The 22,343-nt window shown below is 40.1% G+C and overlaps 1 protein-coding gene across 1 annotated transcript; it reads right to left on the bottom strand.

Annotated features, from left to right (window-relative positions):
• Positions 1–719: 719 nt before the first annotated feature.
• Positions 720–19,053, bottom strand: LAPTM4A (lysosomal protein transmembrane 4 alpha). The gene is made up of 7 exons (XM_003984474.6): positions 18,764–19,053; positions 10,402–10,522; positions 6,489–6,565; positions 6,266–6,388; positions 3,227–3,322; positions 2,601–2,699; positions 720–1,367 (listed from the first exon to the last, which is right to left on the bottom strand). Exons 1-7 carry the CDS (start codon positions 18,872–18,874, stop codon positions 1,293–1,295), a joined length of 702 nt encoding a protein of 233 aa, XP_003984523.1. The 5' UTR covers positions 18,875–19,053; the 3' UTR covers positions 720–1,292.
• Positions 19,054–22,343: the final 3,290 nt, after the last annotated feature.

The following is a 22,343-nucleotide window of genomic DNA, read 5'->3' as shown; positions in this document are numbered from 1 at the left end:
TATGTACATGGTCACTACTGCTACATTCTCAGCAAGATGCAGAGTGGTGTATTTTCAGGAGAAAATTTTTAGTCGTGTGGTTTATAAGCCACAGTCTGCTTGCTTTCTCTTTGGTTCCCCTCCGAAGGTCAACAGACACGTCTTACCTTGAATTATTCTTTTTCTCCCCCTCCCCTATGTTGAATTATTCTTGATGAACTCATCACTTAACTACTAAATGATCTTTACATAAAAACAGAGCTTGCAGGGCACCTGGGTGGCTCAGTCGGTTAAGCGTCCGACTTTGGCTCAGGTCATGATCTCGCAGTTGGTGGGTTCAAGGCCTGTGCGTCCGACTCTGTGCTGACAACTCAAGAGTCAGGAACCTGCTTCGGATTCTGTGTCTCCCTCTCTGCCCTTCCCTCACTCACGCTTTCTCTCAAAAATACACAAATATGAAAAAAATTAATATTAAAAAAAAACCCCACAGCTTGCTACCTCATCATGTAACTTTTCTAACAAACCATAATATTAATTCCTGGCCAGTGAGTCCAGTAATATATTAACTTTAAATAATATTTGTGTTACTGAACTAAAGAAATGCTTTCAAGTGAAATCTAGCATTGTGTTCTCAAAGTACCAAAAGATCCCAATAGTCTTGACTTTATTGTAAAGGAAAATGTGAGGTTCTAGCTACCACAACAGGGTAACAAATCTTTTTTTTAAAAATGACAACAGTAAATATTTAAGAGATTTATTAAAGCATCTTATCACAAAGATGGAAACACATACAAATTAGAAACGTGCAACCGTCATCTTCCACAGTCAAGTTAAAATGGTATAGATTTTTCCTGTTTTCATAGCCGAAAACTTCAGATCTTATACCCAACTTACTCACCCTGAATATTTTAGTCATTCTTCCTGAAAGTACCCAGGGCAGCAAATAACCAAAATGCAAACTATTATATAAAGAAAGTGCAAAGTTACAAAAGAAAATGTGTAGAGAACACCCCCATCCCTCCCCCCTTTCAAGGCAAACAATGGCACTTTGCTCTTGCTTAACCTAGATTGTCTTCAAAAACACTATTAAAATGTAATAGACATAACGGTAAAAAAAAAAAAAAAAAAACAACAAAATAAAACCGACTTCGAATAGATGTCAAAAAAGCTTGTTAGTGTTTGAAAATAAATGCTTAAACAAAGGAAAGTGTATTTTATATCAAACAAGTTTGAAGAGCCCTGTATTGCAGCATTCTGTAAAACAAACAAGACGAAAAGCTGGTATAGGCTTTATTGACAAAGGCAGAACTTCTTCAGGCAGGTATGTAAGGAGGCGGTGGCTCTTTCTCAGGCATCTTCACTGCCATTTCATAGGTTGGCAAAACATACTGAAGAGAGAAACAAATTGTATCAGACTTAAATCACCTTGAAAAATTCCTGTCAGGAATAATTCAAATGCTTTCCGAGTTTAGCTGAAGAAACTATTAGCTAAAAAGTTCCTGAGCGTAACTGAGGTGATCCAAGACTGCTAAAGAGGGAGGGGCAAAGGAAGGGAAGATGGAGTTTTGCTTCTGAACTGACCGGAGGCCACCAGGGCACCTTGACAGGAAGTAGGTAGCACCGTTCTCCCCCCTTCCCTACAGTGTGACTGACAGAACCAGTGCCTCAGGGGCTGCAAATCCAAGTTAAGGGCACCACTGACCCATGCTAAAGGAAGCCTCCATTAAGATGCTGGATCCTGAATTTCATCAGAATCTGTAATTCAAGGGCCAGGTACTTTTATATCATTTCTTCTAGGGTAAAGGGCACATCTATGTAAGAGTGGCATTCCAACCTAAGTGACTCAAGTGTGAGAGGCGGGCCCTACATGGGCCACATGTATTCTACATGTTGAAAACCTGGAAAGATAATACAGCAGCAACTAAAGGGTCCCAGGAAGGAGGCCTCCCCACAGACTCCTGGAACCCATTGCATTCATCTCCCCACAGAAAATTCAGCTCCCCCTTTTGATCGTGTGGATGTTTTTTAAAAGCAACACAAGCTGTAAATGACAGTACCCCATCCTTAGAGGTTCCAGAAGCCACAAGCCTGGCATGGCTCACACGGCTGTTTCCTGTCTGATCTCCTCTGCAAAATGCAACCCTTTTCAAGACTACCTACGAGACCAACCTAACAGTCAAACTAAATGAGCAGAGCAGTGCAGGGTGTCTCTCACCCATGTAGCCAGGTTTCCAACTGGGAAATGTTACATCTTGTGGATTTAAGCTATTTGTGTCCTAAACCACATACACGGCATTGAAGAGCCAGTCAAGACCTAGGCTCATTAAGAATGATCAATAACTGGGGCGCCTGGGTGGCGCAGTCGGTTGAGCGTCCGACTTCAGCCAGGTCACGATCTCGCGGTCCGTGGGTTCGAGCCCTGCGTCGGGCTCTGGGCTGATGGCTCAGAGCCTGGAGGCTGTTTCCGATTCTGTGTCTCCCTCTCTCTCTCTGCCCCTCCCCTGTTCATGCTCTGTCTCTCTCTGTCCCAAAAATAAATAAACGTAGAAAAAAAAAATTAAAAAAAAAAAAAATGATCAATAACAACTACTGAAGATTTAATGTATTAAAAGATCGTTCACCTGTGGAGGTGCTTCGAAGGCAGGGTACACAGCAATCTCCGGCATGTTCCTGTTGTTGATGTATTTATAGCAGTTCCAAACACAGTTGATTAGATACGCCTAAAAGAACACAAACAAAATTTACACATGCCAGAAACTCAGCAGACTACCTGCTCTAAAATTAAGGTGACTTCTAATGCTTTTCCGTGTACTTTCTCCCTGGAAAAGGGAATGGACACCCATCTGGACCTAGCACAAGCCAGGCCCTCTGCCTACTTGCCCCCACTCAAATATCCCAAGCTTTATTAATATCATTTTACAGAGAAACCAGAACTGGGGTTTCAATTCAGGTCTGATAACCATTGTGCTGCCAAGGAAATTCTGTCTCTGAACCTTTGGAATGTGAACAGATTTTCAATTAAATCATGAGCTACTTCTAAAAACATAATGATGTTCTTTACACTTAGGAAGGATCCTGGTATTTCCAATCACTCTCTGGAAATGAGAAGGACATCACCTAGGTGTTATCTTTACTACTATGTCCGAATAAACACTATCACTTAACTGTTGGAACTATGAGGAGAAAAGACAACAAAAAGGTTTAGATGAACAGTGTCACAGCCCAAATATTTAGTTCAGCAACTCACCTTAAAAATGATGAATAAGGCAAAGAACACAAGAACAATGAAGAGGAGGCAGCTGGAGTCCAATGCCAAGAGGTCATCTTTGTAGGGAAAATCAGGCTATAAAAAAAGGGGGTGGAGAGGTGAACAGGCAGAGGAAAGAAGATATTTAGGGCAGGGACACTACCCTCTAGGATAGCACAGTGATGAATACACATCATTACACACTTGTCCAAATCTGCAGAAGGTAAGTGAACCCAGTGTAAACTAGGAACTCTCGGTGATAACGATGTGTCGGTGTAGGTCCATCAATTGTAACAAATGCACCACTACGGTCTGGGATGTGGACAGTAAGGGAGGGAAGGGCATGCTTTCTATTCGATTTTGCTGTTAACCTAAAACTGCTCGAAACCATTAAGTTTATTAACCAAACACATACACATTCACTCATAATTCAGCTATGGCAGCTGCACGTTGTGACAGTCTAGAGAGCATCTTAAAAATACAAACAGAAAGGCACCAAAGTCAGAACTGATATTCTAATAAAAACTAGTAAACAGAATTGAACTCACTGTACCTTTAAGCCTCATCATCATGAATGCATGCTACTGAACACCTCAAATGCATTTGAATTCTGCTGTATGAGCTGAGCTCATCTTTCCTCTTCCCTGTTTTACATTTTGCTGGCCTTTGGAAAAAGATGATCTCCTGTATGCGACTGCAGACTTGTCCCTGCGTTGCTAAGTTACGAAGTGCTAAGGCTTACCTAAGTTTCAGGGGTCATTTAGTCCTACGTGGGGAAATTAATTTTTCTAAGAGCCAACTGTCAGTCTCAATGCTCATCAGAAAGGGGCAAAAAGGCGGCATGCCCCTGGTTATAAAGGCAGGTAAGATTCTGTGGCTTACTGCAGACTTACTATGTTCCATTGTGAAGGGTTCAACTTTATTTACTCATTAAGCTAGGTTCCAGGAGAAGGGTACTACAAAGGAATAATTTATGATTTATAAGCTGGCCAAAAAAGAAAGTATTGCCACTCTGAGAGACCAAGTGAATATAACGACAGAGTGGAGAAACCACTGGGGTCTATAAAAGGAATAGTAAAAAAAATTCACCCTAAAGTTTTCCTATAAAACTCATTTAATTTTTAAAAACATATCTGTTTTTAACGGAAATGTAAATACAAAGGCCCAAATAATTTTCAAAAATAAGCAGCATGTAAAAATCCCAAAGGACTGAAAAAGAAAAAAGCATCCACACACCAACTCCAAACACAGCTGTCTCCTTGGGACAAAACTGTTCTTTAAACCTTTATTATAAGTAAAAGGACAAAAATTGAATGAGACCAGCTCATGGGGAACGCTACAGATTTTATTCAGAAAGCTTGCAATCTTTCAGCCAAACACGACATGACAAGACAAGAGATCTAGAATGAGGAAGTTTCTGACCACGGCCAACCAGGACACCAGGCCCTGCCCCCAACCCCTTCTCTCTAGCTCATCACGTACGTGCTGCTTCCCTCCCTTTCTCTATGTGGCAGGCACCATGGTCCCCTTTTAGTCCTCTGACTATACCATGTTCCTTCCTGCCTCAAGGGGTCTCTGACCTGGGACATTTGCTCCTATATTTTCCCTATCTTAATTCCTACTACACTCTTGAGTGCAATTCAAGTCTCGCTTCCCAGCCCAGGTCTGACATCGGTATGATATCCACTCACGCAGCCAATACTTTTCCTTCACAGTTTTACTGCAGTAATTGTCAATTAATTTTCCAATCCCTTTACTAGCAAATGAGTTCTACTGATGTATCCCAAGAACCTAGCAGAATGCCTTGCACAGAAGCAGCAACCACCAAATGTTTTCTGAATGAATAAATTTGGTGGTACACAAGATACGATAGGCAGGATATCTGCCAAGTCGGGAGAAAATTCCTAACGACAGCATTTTTGAAACGAACTTCCATTTATCTGGACTTCACACCTCCTTGCAGACCTTACTCCACCCCAGAGGGTTCCCTACCCCTCCATCACAGGGCACTAATCTAAGCTCCTCACTGAATGCTGTGTAACAGTTATAGTTCATTAACACAGATAACATCTTCATGTCTTAACTCCCCCAATTCATGTCTGCTCGAGAGAGAGAGGAAGTTATGTTTATGTTTGTATCTATACCATTCACCAATAATTTGCCTTGAATAGAGGGAAGGATACAGTAAGCACTCAAATATTTGCTATTGATGCCGGCAAATTAAAAAGGGGAGAAGCAAAAATGGCATCCAGTGTTTGCATTGCAGCAAGCTGTTGTAGAGGCCGAGCACACCCCAAGCAGCGGGAGGGGCCTTACCAAGCTCCTCCCCTGGGAACTACATTCAGCAGCTCAGCATCCAGCCTGCACAGCTCTGAACTGGGTGTGTGAGCCTTTGTGCTTTACCTCTATTTATTTTGGGCATCTGTTAGCAAGACGTGCCCTTGGGTGTCAGAAAAGACTAAGATTATTTTTGGGGTCTGGGAACAAACATTTACAACATTTCAGCTTACAGAAGATTTTAAAGGAATGCGCTTTTGGATAGAAGGGGAAGCCTGTATAGCCAAGTGATTATAGTACCGGTATACTCAAAACAAAAGTTGAACTACTCCTTAAGTTCTATGATATCCACCTTTAGAGGCTTTTCAAAAAAATATTTATTTTGGGGGAGGGATGAAGGAGCAGAGAGACAATCCCAAGCAGGCCCCACTATCAGCACAGAGCCCAATGTAAGGCTTGATCTCATGAACCATGAGACCACAACCTGAGCCAAAATCAAGAGTCAGAAGCTCAACTGAATGAGCCACCCAGGTGCCCCATATTTAGAGACTTTTAATACTAGAATATCCAAGTAAGAAAATATCCTATGTATATTACTGGCTTTAACAAGGTAGTTAAGAGGAGCAATAATTATTTTGAAACACTTTTAAAAATAAACAGGGTAGATTAAAATAAAAATAGCACCGAAAGCTGACTCAAAATTTTGATTTAAATACTGTACTTAAAATGAAGAGAAAAAGTTTAATTAGTATACACACTTACTAACTGATCCAGATACTCTTTGATTCTTGGCAAGTAAGTGAGAGAACTGATAGCAACCAGACAACTGAGAACGAAGTCAAAAAGCCGGTAGCAGAAGAATGGAATCAGCCAACCCACTTGATACTGAAGAAAAAAAATAATCACAACATCACAACACAAATATGAAATATTAAGTGCCACTCAGTAAAGGTCAAACTCAAAGTCAAAAATATAGGGTACTTACAGAAATTGCTCCATATACCAGCATTGAACTGATGATAAACATAAGAACAGAGACAGCAAAAAGAACACAGGCATTATCTAAGAAAACAAAAAAAAATCTAATTAAGCTACTTATGCAACAAAAAAACCCCAAAACTCTTCATGACAAAATGTTTTTTGTTTTTTGGGGGTTTCTTTTAAAGTTTATTTTTATTTATTTTGAGAGAGAGAAGAGACAGAGAGAGCAAGGGGAGAGGGGCAGAGAGAGAGGGGGAGACAGATTCCCAAGCAGGCTTCTCACTATCAGCACAGAGTCTGATGTGGGGCTGGAACTCACGAAACCATGAGATCATGACCTGAGCCAAAGTCAAGAGTCAGAGGCTCAACCAACCGAACCACTCAGGCACCCCAACAAAATTACGTGTTAAAGCTAGCTTAAAAAAAATGAGTATTTTCCAGAATGCCTCCGAAAAAAAACCTAAAGCCAAGAGAGTTTAAAAAAAAAAAAAAAAATCCATCTCAGCATTAAGTAATGAAGTTTTGAGGAATTCACCCCTTTGTTTTTGTTTATTAAATTGCTACAACTCATTGACTCTTATCATCAACCAGTCACTCTGCTAGGGAGACAGGTCTCTGCCCAGAGCCTAAGAGTCTGAAGGCATGCAGATAATGATAATCCAATGTGGCAAGTGCTACATTGGATTAGCTGTCCTTGGGGAATCAGGGAAAAACTATGGAAGAAATGACACATGTTGGGTCTTGTGAAATGAGCAGGGTTCAACAGGAGGGAAAGGCTGGTATCTGCTTAAAAGACACATAAACTCAGAGCACTACAGCTGCCCTCTCTGGCCTCAAGAGAAAATATAGAGATTCAAGGTTCTCCATTAACCTCCTCTCTCTTACACCAACATGGGAACTCCCTGCTCCCCACTCCTTGCCCTTGATTTCTCCACTGCTTTAACAAGCCCATTTTCTTCTTTGTTCTTCACCTGTCTCCTTCCTCACGGTTATCCAAATTCATTAATTACCTCACAAAACACCTGAGTAATCTCAACACTACTAAGCCACACTTGAGAGTTTTTTTTAGCAGATCTAAAGTTAATTCTTTGACTCTGGATAGATATTAAGAACCAGAAAGGCACTAATGATGATGGATCATTAGAATAACTGCTGGATATCACACATGATATCATGTATCATCTTGTCACTTGGAAGTATAAACATCATCAGTATTTGGTGCTAAGTTAAGGGCCATCTTTAGATTTTTCTAGAGGATATAGGATATCCTTTAGATACCCTGTAGCAAAAAAGGGGAGAAATGGAGTAATAGGTGAAAAATACATACACAATACCTAGAGCGAGACACTCCAATATTTGTGACTCAATAAAGCAAACAAAATATGAGGGCTAAACGCACAGATATGAACCTCAGATTTCCATCCACCACCACATTCAAGAACCTCCTCCAGGGGGCCTCAAGTGTTCACCCGTTACCAAAGTGAATAAAATTAAGGTTAAATTCACATTGGAAAAGCAGCTTGTATATGTTGCAGAAGCATTTCATATATATTGAGGGTCATATTCTGTTTAGCTAACTGCAAACCTCATTATTTACAATCAGCCGCAGGCCAATGATCAGAAATTAACTTGCCATTTTAACACTGCGCCTGTGGGAGTTCCACTTCCATTAGAGACACAAACTACTGTATGACCAAGAACTACACATTTTTATGTTCTCTCAAAAAAGGTTTTGGCAGAACTAGAATCAACAAAAGTATGCTAACTCCGTATCTGATTCCCACTACGGTGGCCGCGGCAGCCATGCAGCATGCAGTAAAACCTGTGGCTTCATCCCTGCAGCTCCAGCCACAGCATAAGAATGTCAACAGCCATAAACCTTTTTCTACACCTTGATTTAAAGAGAAACACAAGCTGACACTGCATGCTGAAAAATGCCAACATTAGCAGGTTTTATATAATTTTACAGCCTAAAATACCAAAAACAGGCATTAAAAACTAAAGTTTTATTCATCGTTGTATTTTGGTTTTTATTTTAAACAGAGAAACAGACTACTTAAGAAAAAACAAACTCCAGAAGGGAGGTTTCTAATATGCTCTTGGTATTTCTTTTACCACACTTGACAACATAATTAAAGGATTATAAAGATCTGAATGGACACTCAGTAGACACATTTTTATTTATTTATTTTTTTTTAGTAGACACATTTTTACAAAGCACTTAAAGGGGAGCCTGGGTAGCTCAGTCGGTTAAGCATCCAACTTTTTGTCTCGGCTCAGGTCATGATCTTGCAGTTTCGTGAGTTTGAGCCCCGTGTCAGGCTCTGTGCTGGAAGTGTGGATCCTGCTTAGGACTCTCTCTCCCCTGCTCTTTCTGGCCCCCCACTACACTCACACTGTCTCTCTCTCAAAATAAATAAACTTAAAAAAAAATTTTTTTAAAGCACAGTGTAAAAAACTGTTAGTGATTTCATACTGTAATGTCAACAGATGCCCACAAAACTCTACTTGAATCCTAGAAAAGGCAGCTGGCCCTGTAGACAGTGAATTATTTAAATTAACAACCAATTTTTATTTATTTTTAAGTAGGCTCCACACCCAACACGGAGCTTGAACGACAACCCTGAGATCAAGAGTCACGTGCTCTAACAACTGAGCCAACTAGGTGCCCCCACAACCAAATTTTTTTTAAAAACAACTTCATAAGCTTATGGGAAGACCATAAATTTAATGAAGCTCAAGAACTTACAATAAAAGCTAATAAAACTAAAAATATGGTAACTTAAATCCTATATTATAAATACAACTTACACATGAGAACTCAGAACATTTTTCTGAAGTGAAATTTAAAAAAATCACGCAAAAAAGCTGTTCATACTGCAGTTTGAGGCATAATTTTCTGTTCGAACATTAAATTTCTATTCATAATATACAATCTTAACTAAAATATTTCTGAACCTGTATTTTAAATTTTAATGCTTATTTATTAAAAAATTTTTTTTAATGTTTATTCAGTTTTGAGAGAGCACGAGAGGAGCAGAGAGAGAGGGAGACATAGAATCTGAAGCAGGCTCAAGGTTCTGAGCTGTCAGCACAGAACCCAACGCGGGGCTCAAACTCATGAACCATGAGATCATGACCTGAGCCCAAGTCGGCCGCTTACCAACTGAGACACCCAAGTGCCCCATTAATGTTTATTTATTTTTGAGAGGAGAGAGAGACAGAGTGAGAGCAGGGAAGGGCAGAGAGAGAGAGAGAGAGGGAGACACAGAATCCGAAGCAGGCTCCAGGCTCTGAGCTGTCAGCACAGAGCCCCACACGGGGCTCGAACCCACAAACTATAAGATCATGACCAGAGCCGAAGTCTGACACTTAACCAACTAAGCCACCCAGGCACCCCTGCTCCTGTGTTTTAGAGAAAGATAAATAACGAAAATGTTACTGGAGAGTAAACAGGTTTAAAAAGGTAATTTACACGAATCTCTTCTATTTCTAACTCCAACAGTGTCTTTCTTCATCTAAATGATAGATACATATTTAGAATTGTGACCCTGAGCAAAAGATATCACCAAATATTCCAATAATTCATATTTCACATGTTCCTGTAAGCCTATTTGCTCCCATCCTCTACTACACTTGCTAGCTGACCTTCAGAGACTCACAAGTCTTTTTGTAATTTCTTCTTATCTCCACAGCACCAGATAGGAATCAAAGGTATACAATGTATATTTCTCAAAAATCTAGTCGTCCATAGCATTTTCTGGGCAAAAGTGCTTAATTACAATTCTCACTGAATAATTTGAAAAACCCACAAAAACACTTTTATGCCTCAGCAAGTAAAATAACTTAACAATAATTTAATCAATTCTCTGAATAGTGTGTGTGATTAAAGGATATATTTTCACCTAAAAACATACCAGCCATTCTCTCAGATGAATAGTAATTGCCAATGACTTCATACTGAATGTTGACAGCTGGCATTGAGTTTGGATGAGTTACTTCCACAGTCAGCAAAATTGCCATCAATAGGTTTACCACCTGTGAAAGATAAGATGTTTGGTATCTGTTATATTATTCATCAGGAAACAGTCTTCACAATCTTCGGATGTCTTTCCATATTTAAACTGTTTTACTTGCAGTAACAAAGACAGAAAATAACAGATTAACCTGTAGATAAAATAGTATGCAATACCATAGAAGAACAGCTGAAAAATAGTTATTTCCTAAAGTATAAACTTAATTGTTTCAGAGAAAAGATGTATTGCCTGAACTTGCGTTAATATCAACAAAATGGCAAAACGATTAAAAGGAATCATTACAGATTGTTCATGTTCAGAGTCACATGTTTATTCATACACCGATCTCAGAATTTCTGAGTTTGAAGAAGCCACAGTTCATCCAACATTACTTATGTAATACCATCAGTTAAGAATATAGTGATCCAGCAGGCTTACCTCACTACCTCCTCTCTGCTCTCCTCTATACACATGCTCCAGTTTGTTGGACATACCATTAAAATGAGGTTAAGATCAGCTTGGTCAGAGCACAGCAGGGTCTCAGCCGCTAGAGCCTAAGCTAACAAATTTCAATGAATGCAGCCCAATTCGCACTGGCTTCATAAATTTTTGGAATGTTACATGAGAGCAACTCCCTAAAACCCTTCATTCTTTTTCACACTTGATCCTGCTAAGCTACCACCTGAACCTGTACAGTTAGTTGGATTCTAATCTGTTACAGTTAGTATAAGGGCTTGATACATTTGCAATGGAATTTCATCTTATATTCTTGCCTGTCAAGATCTTCTGGCGGACACCCCACAGATTTACTATCTTGTTTTTTAGCTTCCAGCATTTAAAAATATGATCAGCATGTAATCAGTATCTCCGCCTCAGTCACTAGAAAAGAGAACCGGGCCAAGCACAGGAGGCGTCCTCGTCCCATTAATCAGCAATCTTTGAACAGAATCTTTATCTCGTTCAGAGAAACATCTTGAGACTTTGTCAAATTTCCTGCTGCAATTCCATCATAGTATCTGGTGAGTTTTTCTAGTTTACCAGGGTTGTAACTCTATTTGAAGCGGTAATTATTTATGCCTCCAGTGGTTAAAGAATCCCTGCAGTATGCCAGGAGGCACCGCTTCTTGAAGTGCTCAAAAACAGTCCTGTTAATGATTCAATAGAGAAAACCACCTAGGCTTGGAGTTAGGCTTCCCTATCTAAAGTGCACAGAAACATATCCTCCTCCCTTTGTAAAAATCTGAACATTTGATGCTTTTAAGATATGTTAGAGCCTTGATCATCAACTGTACTTTAAACAAACTCTATTACATAGCTCTCTCCTATCCACCATCAATGATAAATGATTTTATCAGCTGGAGGCACTGCACATTCTCTATGACATGCAAACCAATTTTAATCATTTAAAAAGGTTAGGGGATCTAAACAATACCAAATTCAGAATCAACTGACATTTATTGAGAATATACTGTATACTAGGTATATTCACATACAGTATATTATTTCACTTATTCCTCCCAACCACCTGCTGAAGTAAATATTACTAAAGCCCATTTGCAGATGAGGAAACTAAGTTTCAGCATGTGAAATAACTTGTGTTACAGAGGACAAAGGTTAGAGCTAGGACACAAACCTGGTTCCATTTAAGACAACCAGCTTCTTAGCACCACAGGATTACTTATACCAATTCCTAAGCAACTCCTGTTTTGAGGCCTTTCCAGAAGACACTATTATCTAAGGCTATGTTTATACTTTACTGTCCAAATAAATATGTTCAGTAACATACCTTTTCCCTTGCATTGCTCAAAAGCAAGGTACTTTATCCTTCAACTCTTGAAAGGTCTTACATAGGACAATCATATTTGCAAGGTGGCTCCCCAGTTGAAGGCTGATTTTCTTTACGGGGCGGGGGGGGGGGGGGGGGGGGCATTTTTACTGCAATGGGTTTTGGCTAGTGTGTGGTATAGGAGTAGGAGCTAATACAACTAGGTAAATTAATTATTGAACAATCAGATGTATCTACTGAAGCCTTATAGAAATCAGTTTGAAATCAATCCAGCAAATTATTCTTTGCTAAACACTATACAGTCATAGTTAAATAGCTCTGCACAGGGACACCTGGGTGGCTCAGATAGTTAAGCATCTGACTCTTGCTTTTGGCTCAGGTCAAGATCTCACAGTTCATGCGTGAGTTTGAGTCCCATATCCGGCTCCATGCAGACAGCAAGGTGCCTGCTTGGGATTCTCTCTATACTTCTGTCTCTGCCCCTCCCCTGTGAGCTCTCTCTTTCAAAATAAATAAACTTAAAAAAAAAGAGTAGCTCTGCATAGTACAGAAAAACAGTCTCATGTCAAGAAAACTATGCAAACTCAATTACTAGATGAAGGAAATGACACAACCAAAATATTTAGGAGTTTAATTTTCCCTTCTTAAATATTTTTACTGCATGTAGGACTTATAAAAATGTATTTTTCTGGAGCACCTGAGTGGTTCAGTCAGTTGAGCGTCCAACTCTCGGTTGCAGCTCAGGTCATGATCTCACGGTCGTGGGATGCAGCACTGTGTTAGGCTCTGTGCTGGCAGCTGTGGAGCATGCTTGGGATTCTCTCTCTCCCCCTCTGCATGGCCCTCCCCCTCTCATGCTGTCTAACAGAAAAACTTACAAAACAACTTTTTAAAAATCTATTTTTCTTCTCATAGATAGCCACAGACTCGTAGTGACACTTCAAATCTCATTTCACTGTCACAGCCCTGAGTATTAAACAAAAGTCAAAGATCTAATCAAAAGGACCAAGAAAGGATAAATAAAATAAATTGCAGTGCTACTTCTTTAAAAGCTCACACTTCTTCAAATCTTCACTGAGTTAATATATTCTAGGGGCGCCTGGGTGGCTCAGTCAGTTGGGCATCTGACTTGGGCTCAGGTCATGATCTCGCGGTTCGTGGGTTCGAGCCCCGCATCAGGCTCTGCGCTGACAGCTCAGAGCTCGGAGCCTGCTTCAGATTCTGCTGTCTCCCTCTCTCCCTGCCCCTCCCCTGCTTGCTCACGCTCTCTCTCAAAAATAAAATAAACATTAAAAAATTTAAAAAAATTATATTCTGTCAGTATATTTCATTAAAATCTCAACTTTCATTTTAAATATTAACCTGGAAAATCCATCCTTGTGATCTTAAAAGACTTACCACTGAGCACCCACCCTGTGCTCATATTTAGGCCCTGTGCTATTTAATTACAGTCCCTCAATACTTCTACTAAGTTCCATGTAGCATTTTTAAAAATATACATAAAATTGACTTTACAGTTTTGCAATATAAAATTTGGTATAAAATTTCTCTGAATAATAGCAAGTATGTACAATTTCTTAATATTTATTCCCAATTTTTTCCTTTTACTATATTCGGGAAAAAAACCAAAAATGTAATTTAAATAATGATTAATTTCTAAACCTCATAATATGGAGGTACAGAAGACAGCAAACATGTTAACAGCACGAGCTACAAACATACCATTCAATGTAGAAGCAGTCCTGTACATTAGGTTAAATTATGTGGTTTACATGGTTTTTGCAAGCCTTCTGCACACCTTGCATAAGTAAACAAAGAATTAACAAAAGCCAGATGTGTTGGATTTTACTTGTTACAAAGATACAGTTACCAGGCTACCAGGCCCAGGCCCACGGGAGCACTGGGCCTCAGAAGAGGAATTCCTCTTTGCTTTCTCCTCTTGCTGCCACACCCATCCCAGAGGATTCTTTGGGGGCTGGTTTTTGTTTTAAATCATTATTCTTTAGGTTTGCAAAGCACATTCTGCCACCACCCAGTATCTGCTGAGACTATAAAACAAAGTGTGTGCTTCAGGGCATCCTGATAAGGGTCTCACAGGCAGAGAGTCTCCACTGGGTGCCAGTCAGCAAAGCAATGCCAGCAGATAAAGATCAAAATGGCCAACCTCCAAAAATTCTGTTACATGTTTCACATATATATAAAGCCTCTTGTTGTTTACTGGTAGTTACAAATGTGCAGTACAAATGAGTTATTCCTACCATATTTAAGAGGTGGCAATTAATTTAACAAATGTCTAATGAATACTTCAAATGTTCTAATTAACAAGCTAGCTGCTATACACCTTTTATAGAGAAAGACCTATCATCTTTCTCCCTCAAGAACATCTTGTGGGGGAGAAAAATGAAAAGATAATCATTAGTAATCATGTAATAAGTAGTATTTAATAAGTACATACAAATAGTATAAAGAAACTTTTCCAGATACACAGTGAGGAAACCAGATCCCTCTGGCTGAGAAATAAGAAAAGCTTCATCAAGAAAACAGCTGGGCTAACCATTAAAAAATGAAATGGAACTTGCAAAATGCTATTAACAGTGGAAGCTGGGTGATGAGTAAATGGGAGATGTTAATACTATCTCATTATTCTTTAGATTTGAAATTTTCCTTAATATATTGTTTTTAAAATGTGACTTGGGGGGAGAAAAAAAAGCACATGTCAAAGTACCGAGGCACAAAAAAAGTGTGTTTGAGGAAAGATATTAACTTCAAAATATAAATAGGTTATACTCTTATTTAAAGGAGTCAGGGGTGAGGGTTGGAAAAGAATACAGTTTGAGGACACCTGTCTTCACCTCTCTCCCAGTCACCTAGCTTTAGATTATTTATGGCTGAGACATTCATGAAAAATTAGCAATATATTAAATCTTTCCAAAACAAAATTATTACAAATGCTCAAAATGTATTCTTTTTATTTAACGTTTATTTATTTTTGAGAGACAGACAGACACAGAGCATGAGCAGGGGAGGGGCAGAGAGAGGGGGAGACACAGAATCCGAAGCAGGCTCCAGGCTCTGAGTCGTCAGCACAGAGCCTGACGCAGGGCGGCTCCAACTCACAAACTGCGAGATCATGACCTGAGCCTAAGTCGGCCGCTTAACCAACTGAGCCACCCAGGTGGCCCCTCAAAATGTATTCTTGTAACACACCATCAACCATGAAGGAGGACACCTACTCATTAAGACTATCTTCAATTATTCAATGAACATTTGAACTTCTATGTAACAAATTGGTTTGAAATCAGCTGGCTTCAGATTCTTCAATAAATAACAGAAAACAATTTTAGGAATGCCAGAATTTAAACTAGAGCTCATTCTGAAACTCTGTATTACTTGACCAGGGATTAAGCCACCCATGCTTCTTTCAAATCTAAAATGCCAAAAGCTAACACTTCAGGGCTGGTACCTCTGGTGCACAGAACTGGCTCTGACTTCTCTATGTCCTATTTAATACCACAGAATTAATACTTTAGTACACCGTGTTGGAATGGCCTGAACACCAGACCAGTTGCCAGAAAGCAATGACACTGTATCCGATACATTCACTGATACAGCCTCTAGGCCCAGCAGGAGGGAGAGAACTGCACCCCCCACCCCCAAATTCCAAACAGCACAGAGGCCATCATCATAGATATTCTCCCACCTGAAACTTAGGAAGGGAGTATCCTGACAAGGTACTGGAGGAGGAAGGGATGTTCTAGCTCACTCAATCCCATATTACTTCTATTTTAGTAAAGAAGCTTCTAGCAACAAAATGCACTGTTTGGACAAGTCCTTTTTGTTTAGAGACATTACCCTACACTTTACCTGGGTGGTCTTGTTTTCTAAAAGGTACACACCTTCCCAACTAGACAGAAATTGTGTTTTTTAATACTGCCATGGTACGGAAGCTACACTTTTGAAAGTCACCAACAAAACCAATGTCCTTTGTCCAGTCCTTTATCCAATTAAAATTTGATGTTACCGATCACCTTCCCCTCTCCTTTGTCACTGTACTGTTAAGTCTCATTTTTGTATATGCGCTCCAAAAACCTCTGTAGTACCATAAAATAAGTGCAGATACAATTTTCAAGACAGAACATTTGAGTGCCTCTGTGTGGCATATAATAGGAACAGAATAGACAATGGCATATGGTCCCTGTGATTTACTCTTTTTCTGTGTCTACCAAAGCCTTCTACATTGCAGATGACCAATAAATCCCTTATTTTAAGACAGATTAATTGATTTTAGAAACTTATAATGTTCTATTAACCTAAAAGCCCATGCAATGAAAAACAGCTATGGCATCCTTCTAAAATTGTGAAAACTAAAGCATGGAAAATAAGGAGATGTAACATGTTTTCACATCAAGTGCCTCCAGTGGGGAGTAAATTTAAACTCCTCACTCCCTATTTTGGGAGAGTAAATACCCTTACTAAAGTTTTACTCCCTGCATTTTTGGTTTGCTGTTTGTAACTCATATTTTCCCCTGCAATTCCTTTCACTTTTATGAGCTGATCCCATAGCATTAAAAAAAAAAAAAAAATCTGCCTAGAAAAGACTGGAAAGAAATACCGCCAATTACATTCAGATGGTTGAAATTGGGATGGTGGTTATTTCCTTCTTGAGGAGGAGTTAGAAATCCTTTGTTCTGTGAATGGAGGGAAGGATCTGAGAAGAAACAGGACGATTAGGTTTTCAGGAAGAGTCCCAGCTGGTGGACACACCTCAGTTTAGTAGGAGGGAGGGTTATCTTCTAGGGACAAGGCAGACAGGGTAGAGTAAGAGGCTTGAGGACCCTTGTATGATTCATTTAGGGGAATGGAAGGCAGAGCTAAGAACAAAAGAAATGGAAGACCCAGACCCCTGGCAAAATGGAGAATAAATAAAAGGAAGTTAGGAATACAGTGCTATTACCGTCCATTAGCTGATTAATGTCCAATATTACAAATCAGTTAAAATATAAAACAGAGTTTCTGAGGGGAAATTTGATATAATTTTATGCCAGTAAGATGAGATTTCTGAATATGGAAGTATAGGAAACATTAAAACAAACCTAGAAACTAGCAAATAAGCCTACACATTGAAGTTTTGTTTTTTAAAATGTACATCAATAAAGCAAAACTGTAAAAAAACAAACAAAAAACAGGGCAGTCAGGAATAATGCGAGGGTCCGGTAGTCCCCTGGAGATGGGCCATGAAACAGTATCTACCTAAGATTATTGTCAGCTGGTGTTTGTCCAAATACTAATGATTTCAAGGCACTGGGTAGGGAAGTAATGATAACACAGAAAGGCAAAAAAGAATGTGTGAAGTTTTTTTTTTTCTTACAGTTCACAGAAGTTAACTGAAACAATACAGTATCACTAATACCACAATCCTCCATTCCAAACCAAACCAACAAAAAAACCTCAAACAACAACAAATCAGTCATTGGTGAGAACCGCCAATCAAGTCAACAATAGGAGAAGTTTGTCAAAGCTTCAGTGAAGTCATTATAGCCTAAAGCTATCCCAACAGGGTCATAATTACCTTCAAAGTGTAGGAATACTGGAGATGGTGGTTAAGAAATCACAAAAGTATTACTGGTGAACCACCAATCAATAACACTGTCAACTTGGTTATGATACAGACTTACATAGATCTTGGAATCCAGGAAATGCTACCATATGTGGCCAGAATAAAGGAGGCTCTCAATAAAGGTCTCAAAAACCGGAATGGGTTTGAAATAAAAAGCGTCTAATGGGCAAGGGGTAGTTGAATCAGGAAAAATCAGATCGCGTGTAAATCCTGGCAAAAGGTATTGCCTCTAAGAGAACCTCCAGATTCACAACAGAGGCCTTTCTGCCTACATCACACACACACATATTATAACAAAATAAGGTCCAAGAACCACAGGCAACTGAGTTATAGCTGGATCTTTCGTTTTCCTTTCCGGTAAGACAATGTCGAAACTGGACTACATTTCTCAGGATCCACTCTTGTTTTGTAGGGAACAAAATTCCAGGGAGTGTACGTGGAAGAGGGTTCTTTCTGATCACGGAAGTACAAAAAGGGCCTAAACCGGGTACTTTCCAGAACTCCTTACCAAATCCTAGTACCATTATCCCTCCCACCCACCACCCCTACTCTCCATCCTCCCCACCCCCAGCCCACAACGCCTCCGCTTCTCCCCACCCCGACCTTCTCCTGTAATTCGTGCCAAGGAACAATCTCCCCTTTCCTACCCACCCCACTCTGATTCAAGGCCACAGTCTCCTCTCTCAAAGTTACAACACCCTAAAAAGAGTCTCCCCTATGCCTTCTCGCCCCACCCAACACACCCTTTCAGTCCCACCCCCTCCCAGTGAACACTCCCTACGTTTCAGACCCGGCTCCCCCACTTCCCGCTCATGCGCATTCCCCCAGGGCCCCAATCCTCCCGCCCCGCCCGCCCTTACCATATACCAGGTCCCCAGGATGATCGTCCCGGTGCGGACATGGCAACAACCGCAGCAACGGGTGCTGTAGAACCGGTCACTGCGGCTCCGCTTGAAAGTCATGGACACCATCGGGAATCTCTCAGGCTTCGTTCTAGGATGGGCCCCTGACAAACGCTTTTCGCCCAGAGGTCGAACCCAGATAGCTTTGCCACAGTCTCCAAATCCAAACGACGCGTCTTCAAGCCCTCCCCTGGCCCGGGCCCCAGCCAGCTCCTTCGCACCTGCGCACTAAGTGCCGAGCGCCGCTCTCGCGCGACCTCGGTTTACCCCTCTTCCTCCACCTTCCCCGCACACAGACCAATGGAAGAGCGGAAAGCTGGGTGGACTCGGCCCCTGATTGGACAAACATGGAGATTGACAAGACGTCACGCCCAATCAGAAGTGCGACTCGCCTTAGCGCTAATGAATCCCCGCCTCTTATTAGAGGGCCGGGACTGGCTCGTAGGCCTAGAATAGCTCGGGAGAGGTTGGTGGTTTACCATACCCGAGACGAGAGCGACAATAAAAGAAGCATTTAATGGGGAGAAGCAGAGACAAGATGGGTTGGTGGGAGAAAGCGGGCACGAAGGACTTTCCTGTGTCTCCGCCACGAACGGCTTCGGAGGCGTCACGGGACCGAGGCTGCTCACGTGACCTTTGCGCGCAGCTTGATTATTTGGCTGGCCGGGGGCGGTGCCACTGGGAAAGGGGTGGGGCTAATCCCCGTTCTGGAGCCTTCCTCGATGCAGGGGTGGGAATTGGGGACTTCTTGGAAGAGTACAGTTCTAGGTTTCCACGCTCCCTCACTTTGAAGACTTCTTTCTGGGAGCAAAGAAAAGACCACCTAACTCTTAAGCAACTAAGAAGCAAGAGGATTGAGAAAAATAAAAAGATACAGTAGAAGAACTGTTTAGTTTCTGGGTCTTTACAGATAAGTGATTTTTATTGGGAAAAATTGTGAAACACGTTGAAATGGACCAAGAGATTACTGGGTTCCTAAAGTGAAAAACCAGCCATAGTCTGACACACCTTTCTGGGTACCCTGATTCTATGTGGGCTTTCCATCTTTCTTTGAGGAACTCTGTACAACTCTCTATTGTAGATAGCTAATAGCAAAAGGAAATACTCCTGTCCATTGAACTTGACAATGAATCTTAACGCTCCTGGGAGAAAGCCATTTTGCATCTATTTGTAAATTAATCTCCCATTCACAATTCAACAATATAAGTGAGTACTTTAAATTCTCCTTTAAACTGGTACTATCATATTAACTGGTTTCCTCATTGAATAAATAAAATTTTTGCCACTTGTTTATTTTGTATTTGTGTGAGACTTAAGGCTTTTACTTAAAAAAAAAAAAATACATGGTTCAACTGTTGGGAAAGTACACTCCCTTTTAGGGAAGAGAAAGGCCTCCCCCAACCCTGCCAAGTGTATTCTTAGCTGGAGACCACAGTGAATTCAGAGTAAAGGTTATTGCATTGACATGGCTTCAGTGAACACCACTTGAAGTTATACATTGATTTCTTGATTATCTCTCCCCACTAAAATGTAAATTCTAGAAGAGCAGAGACTTTGTTTACTTCTGCAATATGGAAGAAATTGTCCATGGACGATTATCCTGGTTTGGATAATACTTGCAATATGGGAGGCCATAGTTAGGTCAGGCTACACTGAAGTATGGAGTGGGGTGGAAGCAATTTGACTCATAATGAATTGACATATCTCCACTTTAGTCCATACCAACACTCCCCTCTCCCCTTCAAAATTACATAGCCCTTACTGTGTTCTGGGCAGGGTTCAATCACTATTTTGAATCATTTCATCCTTTCAACAATAACTATAGGGAAGGTGATTTTATATTATTTAACTCCACAGAAAAGTTAAATTTCACATCCAAGGTTACAAAGCCAGTATGTGGAGAAATTGGAACCTTCATAAATTGCTGGTGAGAATGTAAAATGGTGCACGTTGTGAAAAAGTTAGACGGTTTCTCGAGAAGTTAAACACGGAGTTGCCGTAAGATCCAGCAATTCCACTCCTACGTATATAAAGAGAATCAAGTTCACACAAAACCTTGTAACAAATGTTCATAGTGGCATTACTTATATGGAAAAAAAAATGGAAACAATCCAAATGTCCATTAGCCAATGAATGGAAAAGTAAAATGTAATGTATCCATACTAATGGGTGTAACTTAGCAATAAAAATGAATGCATAATCCACCTCAAAAACACTATGCTAAGTGAAAGAAGGCAATCACAGACCACAATGTTTTGTTGTATAGACCATTTTTATGAAATGCCCAGAATAGTCAAATATATAGACACAGAAAGTATATTAGTGGTTGCCAGTGGCTGGAGTCAGTGAGGGACAGGGATGATTGCTAAAGAGGATGGAGTTTCTTCTCTTTTCTTTTTAATGTAGTTTCTTTTTCAGTGATGAAAACGTTCTTTTTTTAATGATGAAAATGTTCTACAACAGGTTGTAGTGATGGTGGCACAACTATGAATATACAAAAACCCATTAAACTGTACACTTTAGGTGAAATGTGTGCAAATGTGAATTATATCTCAATAAACTACTAAAGGAGGGGGATGGGAGAAGGGACTGGTTGCTGAGCCCAAATGAAAGGTCAGCCTTAAGAGGAAGAGGAACCCCATTGAAATGGAAAAGTATGAAACAGACAATGAAAATCTCAATAGATTGGATAAACTCTTGATTGAGTCATTTTGAGAGAAAATTAGTGAATTAGAAGATTGCACTGATGAACCGATCCAGAACTTGGCACAGAGACAAAGAGGTAAAGTATGAGCAGTGATGACATGGAAGATCAATCAAAATATAAGAGCAGATTCCAATTCCTCAGCTGTGAAATTCCTACCCCAACTGATAACATGTTATTTTAATTTGACCTTTCATGCCATAATTTATGGTTAAAAAGTCCTCTTCTATATTATCCTTCCCTATCAACTTTCATCATAGCACTCTTGGGGAAAACAATATTTAAAGGCTTCTATCAAGGAAAATCTAACTGCCAATAAAAGCATTTATAGCAGGGGTGCCTGGGTGGCTTAGTCGGTTGAGTCTCTGACTTCGGCTCAGGTCATGATCTCACAGTTTGTGGGTTGAAGCCCTGCATCAGGCTCTGTGCTGACAGCTCAGAGCCTGAAGCCTGCTTCGGATTCTGTGTGTCTCTCTCTCTCTCTGCCCCTCTCCTGCTCACAGTCTGTCTCTCTCTGTTTCTCAAAAATAAATAAAACATTAAAAAATTAAAAAAAATAATAAAGCATTTATAGATGAATTCATCTATAAAAAATCTATTCATTACTTCCAAGAAATAAGAGGATTAGTTAAAAATCAATTTAAATCCCCATTACTCCTCATTAGATTGTTTCATCAGTTGTGAGGCACCTGGAAAATATGGATGGAATATTCAAGTTAATCTTTCCCCCATACCTCTTCATGAAGCAAAAATTGTTTTGACTGAAAAATGCTCCTTGATAAAATAGAACCCAGTTGCTTTCCTTTAATGTTCTATTGAAATATTTCAAAAAGA

This window comes from Felis catus, chromosome A3, assembly GCF_018350175.1.
Source record: "Felis catus isolate Fca126 chromosome A3, F.catus_Fca126_mat1.0, whole genome shotgun sequence".
Lineage (NCBI taxonomy): Eukaryota > Metazoa > Chordata > Mammalia > Carnivora > Felidae > Felis > Felis catus.
Note: the sequence above shows the minus strand (reverse complement) of the source record. Positions and strands in the feature narration are given on the sequence as shown.